Source organism: Pseudorasbora parva, chromosome 24 (genome assembly GCF_024679245.1).
Source record: "Pseudorasbora parva isolate DD20220531a chromosome 24, ASM2467924v1, whole genome shotgun sequence".
Classification (NCBI taxonomy): domain Eukaryota; kingdom Metazoa; phylum Chordata; class Actinopteri; order Cypriniformes; family Gobionidae; genus Pseudorasbora; species Pseudorasbora parva.
This window is the reverse complement of record NC_090195.1, coordinates 12,410,703-12,420,524: the sequence shown is the minus strand read 5'-3', so window position 1 is coordinate 12,420,524 and position 9,822 is coordinate 12,410,703. Positions and strand designations below refer to the sequence as shown.

The 9,822-nt window shown below is 38.6% G+C and overlaps 1 protein-coding gene across 1 annotated transcript; it reads right to left on the bottom strand.

Annotated features, from left to right (window-relative positions):
* Positions 1 to 165: 165 nt before the first annotated feature.
* On the bottom strand, positions 166 to 8,617 carry hhla2b.2 (HERV-H LTR-associating 2b, tandem duplicate 2). The gene is made up of 4 exons (XM_067434291.1): positions 8,483 to 8,617; positions 1,175 to 1,480; positions 730 to 987; positions 166 to 290 (listed from the first exon to the last, which is right to left on the bottom strand). The coding sequence occupies exons 1-4, from the start codon at positions 8,526 to 8,528 to the stop codon at positions 166 to 168; spliced, it is 735 nt and encodes a 244-aa protein (XP_067290392.1). The 5' UTR covers positions 8,529 to 8,617.
* Between the last annotated feature and the right edge of the window lie 1,205 nt (positions 8,618 to 9,822).

Below are 9,822 nucleotides of genomic sequence, written 5' to 3'. Positions count from 1 at the left end.
CAGATTCATTTCAATGACATGAAATCTGCAGATATGGCAATGGTCCTAGCTCTTTGGACTCTTTTGCATTGTGTATTTTTTGTTGTTGTTGTTGTTAATAACAAATGTATAACATCCTTATATAACAATAAAAGAACAAAACAAAATAACTCACCTTATTAATTATTATAGTACCCCTAATATATTTCTTCTCGCAATAAAAATGCCAATGCCAATGCCAATGACAATGGCAATGCCAATGACAACAAGAATGGCTACTATAATGCTTGTGGAGTCTCCAGTTGCCAAATCTGTAAGGAATGAAATTAGGGTTCAATCCACTGATCTACAGGCTATAAATGACATTTATATATAGATCAGTGGTAAAATCTCTTTATACCATGGTCTGTCTGAATACTGATTGGCTGAAAAGTGTGCAATAAAATCGTTTAATGCACAAGTCGTTCAGTAGTTTAGTTCATTGAAGCGCACACACATAGGCCCTAATCTTTTAATAACAGCTAGCCATGGATTATTCCTTTTTGAATGATACCTCAAGTGCTATGACCATGTTCAGCACATTAAACAACGTGGCAGTGGATGTGAAAATTTCACATTGAGAGTTTATCTTATCTCTTTCCCATTCCTTCAACGGAATTCACAGTAGTGGAAAAAGAAACTAAAACAGTGCTGCCTTTATTTCTCACCTAAACTTATGTATTCTGTAACTCAACAATCTTGAAAATGTACCTTGCTCTTCCAGAGTAGCTGTTTGTGTCCCGGCCCTATTGGTTATCGAGCAAGTGTATTTGTAGCTACTACTGATGACACCCACTTTAAGTTGACTTTTCACATTAAACATGTGTTCAGGTGTTTCCTGAAAAGTATCCACTGACTCATTTGCCGGGGGCTCTGAGGACCATGATACATGTGGTCTTGGATAAACTCCACTGGTATTGCAGGAGATGGTATCATTACTTAAAGAGATGTCCACTGATTTAATTGGAGCTGAAAATATAGCAACACAGTATTATTTTATCTTACTACAAGATCATATTGGTGGTGTATAGGTGTAGCATATAATTTAGATGCATAGGAAAGTTGTGAGATATATGACTAGACTTTCATTAAAAAGTCATGGATGTCAAAAGTAATGTTGTTAAAGGTTTTATATTAGAGTTTCAGAAATTCTCACCTTCTACAGACACAGACACAAACTTCTCATCATTTGTTTTGTCATCGGCAGTGTAGCACTTGTATTTGCCTTCATCTTGGACCCTGATGTTTTTTAGCAAGAGTGATACATTTCCTTTTGCGATATCAGATTTCGGTACCAGGGATGTTCTTCCCTTGTATTCCTCAGACTGATGTCTCAACTGGTCTCCATCGAAGTAGAATGAATGCACTGGTTTGTCATCCTTGTACCAGTGGATGATGTCAAAGTTTTTGGATGTGCAAGGCAACAAACATTCAGAAGAGTAGTTACAGGTGACACGGGTGTCTGTAGAAACACCAAATTGCAGCGTCAAATACAAAAACATACTGTGTCATGGTAATACTATACAGGTAGGTGTATTCAACCACTATCATCCCAGCAAGCAAGAATTTAATGATACATTTAATGATAAATCTTAATCATACTAAAAAAACGATTTAGACGTCACACGTATGATAGAGCATTTCTGTGCCAAATACACTCTTCCAGGATTCAAACAAGTCTCAGAACGTTTTTTCCCCCTGAGTCTGGCCCTGAATGAAGTCATAAATGGCAGAATTCCTCATATGGGCACTTCTCCCGGATGAGCGCGTGCGCACAGCAACCAGACCGAGAGAAAGAGCGTGCACATCAATGAGCTTCGTTCGAGTTACGGGAGCCGTCAGCAGCGCTGTCATTTTGTTTTTGATCACATGTGTGCTCGTGACTCTTTAGCTCCGCCCACTGCATGCCTCCACAAGCTCAGCTGTTTTTTGCATAGACTGTAAAAAAATATGGACGACTCGACATCCGTTTCCGCTTGCCAGATTTGAAGCTTTCATCTTGGGACCGAGTCTGCGCAGTACAGATTTCAGATGCAATTCTAGGTACTCAATATTAACATAAGATTGGAAGAAACTGTGTGTTATGTACCCTTAAAAAGACGTCAAACAGCAATCCAAGCACAACCCTGTTATATTGGCTTAAAGGGTCATGAAACCCCCCTGCTGCAGCGGTGTTTTTTCACACCTTCGATTTGAAAAAGCTTGTTAAAAGGGGAGTGGTCGACTGTGAAAAGGTGGGATGGTATTGTGTGGAAAGAGGGAATGTTTGCATAAATAGGGGAGTGTCAGTAGGTGCATTACGATTAGCGATACCAATAGCAGCAGTTACAGCGGTTCTGAGACATGTTCTTGGTTCACGTTGGCATTGTTTACCACAGTGAGATTAAAAGAGGGATGAGTACAGCGAATGAGAGAGCTATGAGTGGCGTGCAGCAGAGATCGCAAATCATTCAGCTCTTCAAACCAGCATAATTCAGTGAGAAATGAAAATAAATGTTATTCTGTATGAAGAAATATTTTGCAAACGTGATAAAACTATATTTGTCCAAATATGCACGCTGTTTGGCAAGATGAACAACGTGCCGACGTGATAAGAGAACGTGAACCACCCAACATGCGATGTGATGAGAAGGGTATTCCTGCACAACCGGAGGCTGCAGTTTCAGGACCCCAGTTCTAAGACCGCAGTTCTAAGACCCTAGTTTTTTGTGACCGCACCACCTACCGAATTGAATCACCAAAACACTAATTTAAGATGGACAATGGACACCGATCAGACTGTGAGTACTGATATTCAATCAAGTTTTATTTTATAACTTTTACATGAAACAAAATGTACGTAAGTGAGCTGCTATGAATTAAGAATTAATTCACACGAATTAAGAATTTGTGTGCTAGTTTTATTAATTAGGCTACTAGGATGTTCTTGATCGTGGTGTGGCTGAGATTTATTAAATCCTTTTTGATTTTTAATGACTATAATGCATCTAGCCAGCTGCCAGCACATTAATTAAACTTAAAAAGATGACAAAAGCATGTTGTTAAGGGTGTGTACGATTACCTGTAGCTACTGTATGGGAAGACTTGCTGAATATTCATTGTTTTTCCATAGTTAAGAATAAAATATTCTTACATAACTGCGCTGACTGCCTGGTTGCACTACAATATTAGTCTGTCTATGATGCATAATGTTTGGCAAGTTCAGCCATTTATACTTTGGCTACGTTCTTATACCCTGTACTGATATATTTTTGCTGTGAAGGATTAAAAAGTTGAAAATTAATCCTTTAATTTTTTTAAAAATAATTTTTCTGTATGAATCTTGCACAAATGTTTTTTTGTTATCCTTGGAGCTAGACTGAAAAGACTGGGCATAACATTGCAGTGATTAATAAATGCATATTTAGCCTCTCCAAACAAATATTATTATATTCCATTCTGCATATCATGTAAATTTCATAATGTAACCGAGATGGCAATGGCTTTTGACGTGTTACCTTTTTTTTTTTTTGCTTTTAGGGATTGCCACGCCATCACTGTAGAAATGACTGCGGGATAAAGTCTCAGTGTTTTTTTGTTGTTGTTTGTTGTTTTTGTTTTGCCAAGCATATGCTAATATAGTATCTGTCAATGTCACACATCTTTCAGATGGACATGCCTTTCATTAGAAAGTGGTGGTGTCTTCTTCTGATGGAGCGCTTCAAAATAGGAGGGTTATAACAATATATATTTGTATATTCATCTCTGTAACACTCGCTGGTTTTTATAACTTGTGCAGTTTTTTATTAATTTTTTTACCTACAGTTCATTTTGTGCCTTGGCTCATTTATCAAAATTACCATGTTCACCAGATTAGTATAAGGACTGTCAGTCATCATCCAGTTTAGTAAGATGTATGTATATATATATATATCATTCTGTCTGTGCAGCAACTGATGAAAAAGGGGTATTTTTGGTGCTGTTGTTATTGCAAAAATTACATAAATATATATTCTTCAATCATTCTTGAGTCTTGCCTTGCCTCTCTACAAACTTTAAAATATCTGACTGTAATTTAGTGACTGCATATACTGATTCCATCTTTATTTTCCCTGATAATGAACGAATTAGTTAAACTTAAGGAGGTTAATCAACATACAGTATAATTCAAGAAATTAAGATTTTTAAGGTACTCAACTTTTTTTTAAAGATTGATATACATTTTTTATTTATATTTTGTGTAAATTAATTTGTTTAAATTTAAAATTGTGCGTCAAAGCAGGTATTACACACTTTGCAATTAACCTCTGATGCATTTTGAATTTAAAAAATCACATAAAATATACTCCTGAGATTAAATATCTTGATACTATGTAGGCTACTAACTAAACCACCTGGGTCGTAGAACTGAGGTCCTGAAACAGCAGCACACCGCTATATCATCCATTTCTGTAGGTGGCGCTGTCACAAAAAACGAGGGTCCTAGAATTGCGGTCCTGAAACTGGGGTCCTGAAACTGCAGCCTCCGGTTGTGCAGGAATATACTACTGGATGTGATAGAGATGTGCAATTCTAGATCAAGGGGGTAATCTAGCGCTCGGAAAGCGTTCCACCCCTAGGGGCGGCCATTGCTAACCAAGCCATCACCTGCTGTTAGCATCCCATTGACTCCCATTCATTTTTGAGTCACTTTGACAGTGAATAACTTTACATCTGAGACGTTTAAAGACTCCATTTCTCCATTGTTTATTTCTAAAGAAACATGACAATGTATAAAAGGCTCCATTACCTTGTATCTTACACTATCGCCCCGCAGCAGCTGTTTTTGTAAAAATAGGCTAACGATTGCGTCATAACCAACGCGACCCTGTCGCACAGTTGAGAAATTACCGTATAGACCTGAAGAGACGCTCGCAGGCAATCTTTTACTGTCTATGAGACAATCGGGGGGACGTGGAGACATGTCCTGGAGACTAGTCTGATAAAGTCAAGGGGGAAGAATGGGGAGAAGCCCATAGTGAGCCAAAAGCAACGGGAGAAAATATTTAAACAACGTGATTCAGCTTTCGCTTTCCACATCTACTAGAAGACTCACAGCTGTCAGACAGGAGGCTCACGTCACATCTACGTCGTCAAGCTCAGTCTGAGCCTGCGCAGTTCGCTCAGCCATCAGGAAGTGAGTGCCCCTAGGTTGACTTCATTCTTTCGCCGTAGACGTCAATGGGAACGCTCGGTCCATTTCTTTTACTGTCTATGTTCTAGATCGGGGTAAAAGCGAAGGGGTTTGAGGCTAGTCTCAACCGCGCATCTGAAGCAGAGCGACGCGCGCTGGGTTGCCGTGACGATCCGCGCTGTCTATCACTCGGCAGCTAAATCTATATTTGTCCAAATATGGTAAATGGTAAATGGACTGCATTTATATAGCTTTACATTTTTGCCTCACATTCACCCATTCATACACCGACGGCGATGTCAGCCATGTAAAGCCTAGTTCACACTGCCCGATTTTTGCCCCGATTTTGAGTCGCCGACAGGTTTTGTGAAATCGCCGACAAATGCCCGAGATCACAGGCAAATCGGTGCTCGTGCACGCGAGTGACAATCACGCAGTATGAATGATCAAAGACGCGATCAGAGAGAATCGCCGACGAGTCGCCGACGCCGGTGAGATATTTGGCATGCTAAATATCTGGACCTGTCGGCGATTCAAACTCCTGCTGTGTGAACAGCGTTCTGACTGAAAATTACACCGACAGCCAATGAGAGAGTGAGATACAGGGCAGCAGGAGGTTCAGGGAGGAGTTATAAAGCAGAATTTCAGTATTTTAATAGATATATTTACAATTCTATGAAACAGAAACAAAGGCCAAACATTTGCACATCCAGCCACAGCAGCAGCACATTAAATAATTATTTATTTACCTCAAACTGTCTTTGCAGAACAAAATCCTGGCTCCCTCTGTCTCTCCAACAATTTCTTCCGCCATAATCTTTTTTCTTTTTCTCCACAAATCAGCACACATACAATTTGAAGCAAACTTTGTGCAGTTTATCATTTTTAATAACAATTCCAAGTCTCGCGCGAGAACTCCGGTCTGACGCACGTGTGATCTCGCGTTGTTTACTTGTCACATCGCACGTGTGTTTGGGAAACGTAGTTTGCGCACGGGAGAGAGAGAGAGTTGTCGGCGATTCTTCCTTGTTCAGTCATGCAGTGTGAGCTCCTCTGTCGTCAAACCATCGTGCAGTGTGAATACAGCAGTGACTGAATGATACCCCAGATAGTCATGCAGTGTGAATAGAGCAGTGACCCGACGAGTTTGAAAATCGTGCAGTCTGAACTAGGCTTAAGGCGCCATCCAGCTCGTCGGGAGCAGCTGGGGTTAGGTGTCTTGCTCAAGGACACCTCGACACTTGGTCAGGTGGAACCGGGGATTGAACCACCAACCTTCTGGTTTGTAGACAACCTACATGAACCACTGAGCCACTGCCGCAAATATGCACACTGTTTCACTAAGAGCCCGAACACATGCGGTTTAGTGCATGGCTGTGACGACAAATAAAACGGAGAGGACGTGGCTTTTGTTCAATAGCCTAGAGATTACAGATTGGTTATTTTGCACTCCAGACATAGATAGTCAACGCTTGCAGGTTCGGCGTGAATTTTACTTTACCGAGCCTTTGTAGCAAAGGCTTCCACAGACGGCGCCGGTTACAGCTCGCTCGGCGCCCTTTACGTTACTTCGTATCAGCACAACGCCTAGCTTTCCTCCGTGACTTTTCCGCACGCTGCTTCCAAAACTTCCCCACCATATCTCTACAATAATGATGTAATAAGAGGAGCCTGACAGAAGTGACTGTCTCATGCATATTAACTAAATTATCTTGTATGCATACTACAGCGCAGGGATTGGACTGAATGAGCTTTATGTCATGAATATATATCGAGAATCGCTCGGAGCGGTCGACGTCAGCATGTGCCCAGCAGCCCATACTTGGGCCGAAAAGGCCGCGCCGACGTCAGCATTTGTGACGTTGCTCCGACTAAGCTTTTCAAACCGGAAGACAGAAATCGCTCTGAAAAAGGCAAAAATAACTATTTTTACATATGAATACCATTAATGAGTACCCTCAGTGTTTTCAATGATGTGCAGCCTATACATATCTGTTTACATCTCAAAAAAATTGTTTTGGGGTTTCATGACAAAGGCAAAATTTGGGCTGTCAGTGAAAATGTAATTGGCATCTAACCATAGCCCAAGAATAGGCTAGTAATTTAGAACTAGTCAAATAAATGAAACCTAACACCTTGTAATCAGAGGTGGGTAGTAACGAATTACATTTACTTCGTTGTACATTTCTTGTGAAAAAACTTTACTTTTACTTCGTTACAATCGGTGGCGTTCCTCCGCTACTGTCAATGGTAATAATTAATTATATATTTTAAAACAAGTTAATATGACTTGTTCGCAAGTCTCGCAAAACATAGGAGAGGCACACCATTAATTTACACTGTTAAACCATTAAACACACACACACACACACACACACACACACACACACACACACACACACACACACACACACACACACACACACACACACACACACACAATAGTCTGAAATTCAGGGTTTTCACTTCTTATCAATCAGATCGAAAGTAATTAACTAAGTACTTGAGTAGTTTTTTCATTGAATACTTTTTTACTCTTACTCAAACTATTACGATTGTTACTTTTACTTTTACTTGAGTAAATATTTCCATAAGTACTTTTACTTTTACTTGAGTACAGATTTTGGCTTCTCTACCCACCTCTGCTTGTAATAAGGGACGTAATATCATAAATAGCCAATTATTTTGGCAAAATCAACATGTAACCAATTCAAGGTTAGTTAAGTGGGCTATACTCGGCTGGACTATAGGTCTATAGACGGGGAAATGATGGCTATTTCTTGCTGTGATGTGTGTTGTAAGTCCTTATATAAAATCATGAATAAACCAACCTCAATAAGGCCACAGAGAAGTGAGCTTTGGCTTTGGGTCAACAGAACATGTTTTCAATAAATCTCTAATCATTTACCTTTGTATCAAAGTTCAAATCTGAGTAAGGCTATACTGATATGTTTACTTTCAGCTGAAAGTGTTTTAAAATGTCAAACATTTCTTTATGAAGGATCATAACATTAGTATAAATAGGAGAAAAAAAAAAAGATTCTAAAATTTCTTTAGAGTATTAAATCTGAGATCGATAACCATTACATCTCTGTAAGGAGTAAAATCAATCACCCAGAACAGTTCATGACATTTATATGATACAAAGATAAATTAACATTTTTAACATTAAAGTTACTGGTAAACATTTAATTACAGAGGTGCTAATATGACTGTACAAGGTTGAGTTAGTGAGATGAGAAACTTTTGAGGCTGTATTGATCTGTTATATCAGACAGTAAATAAATGTCAGTAGATATTTTAGCTTCTTACCTCCTAAAGTTAAAGGCAGAATCCACAGCAAGATCACAAGCATCATAATCACATAATATCATAACTATTTGTGTGTCGTGTAGTCTGTCAACTAGATTTTCAGGTCATTGCCATACCTTTGAGTTACGAAACGTCACACTAGAACCTCCCACAAAACTCTATAAAAGAGCAGTAGGAGTAAAATCTTTGCGTGGCAGGGGGAGCTGCCACAAAAACCTGCCAGGACTAAAGGCAGCTGTCACGAAACCCCCATCTCAACCTAGGAATGCTACACTATATAATCAATTGATAATGGTATAGTCTTGTATGTAATATGTCACATTACAAATAAAATATAACAGTCATAATAATAATAATCATTTGCCACCTCCTACTGGCTTTTTAGAGGCCTAGCATACAGTCATATTAAAGTTGCAGAATTACCTTGACCAGTATATACAGCACAGTAAAATAACTGTGGGGGATAGTTCACCCAAACCTACCACATGATTTACTTACCCTCATCCTATGTGTATATGACATTCTTCAGACGAATTCAATCGTTATATTAAAAATATTATGATAAAACATAAACGTACTCCACATGGCGCCACAATCTTTCAAATAAATACAAACTAGAGGTCGACCGATAGTGGCCTAGCTGGACTACATACAATAATGCATTACGTTAGCTTAATAGGGAATTATGGGTATTAATATTTAATTATTTATAATTAATCATCACTGGTTATGATCAAACTATAAATCTTCAAATCACCCAAAGGAAATACCTAACCTAGGTATTTAAGCAATATAAATTTGGTTACAACAATTGATTGCAATTAACAAATATATATATATAATCATTGCAGAGCAACCTTTAAAAAAATAATTCAAAACTCATCTTATCCGTTCCTTTAACGAACGATCAGTACAATCTCTTATCAACTCTCAAAGGTTTTATTCTTTCTACCAAATCTTCGGGAAGGTTACTCTTCTGCCCACAAAGAATAAACTTTCCGAGCTATTGGGATATTAGTTAAAGTATTCAAAGATACTTAGAGCTGTAGCTATAGATCTGAACATTAAAGTGACTTATGTTTTGTGAGCTGCAACAATGACAATTAAACATGGATACAATGGTTTTAATAATTGATACTACGAATACGACTAAATAAAGAATAGGTACATGTATATACAGAGTAACCACAAAAAGAAAAAGAGAAATGAGAGAAAGGAAGGGTTCAGAATGGTATTTCACAAACATTACTACAGAGAGCCAGCAAAGAACAATATCACCTTAAACAGGGTTACTAGTCTTAAAACGCATCTAAATTTCGATGAAATGTGATCGTGTCTCC

Coding starts and splice junctions, on each gene's coding strand:
- hhla2b.2 (XM_067434291.1), bottom strand. CDS start 8,528: ATGATGCTTGTGATCTTGCTGTGGATTCTGCCTTTAACTTTAGGAG. Junction 988..1,174: donor TGTGTCTGTGTCTGTAGAAG/GTGAGAATTTCT, acceptor CTATATTTTCAG/CTCCAATTAAATCAGTGGAC. Junction 291..729: donor AGCTACTCTGGAAGAGCAAG/GTACATTTTCAA, acceptor CATTCCTTACAG/ATTTGGCAACTGGAGACTCC.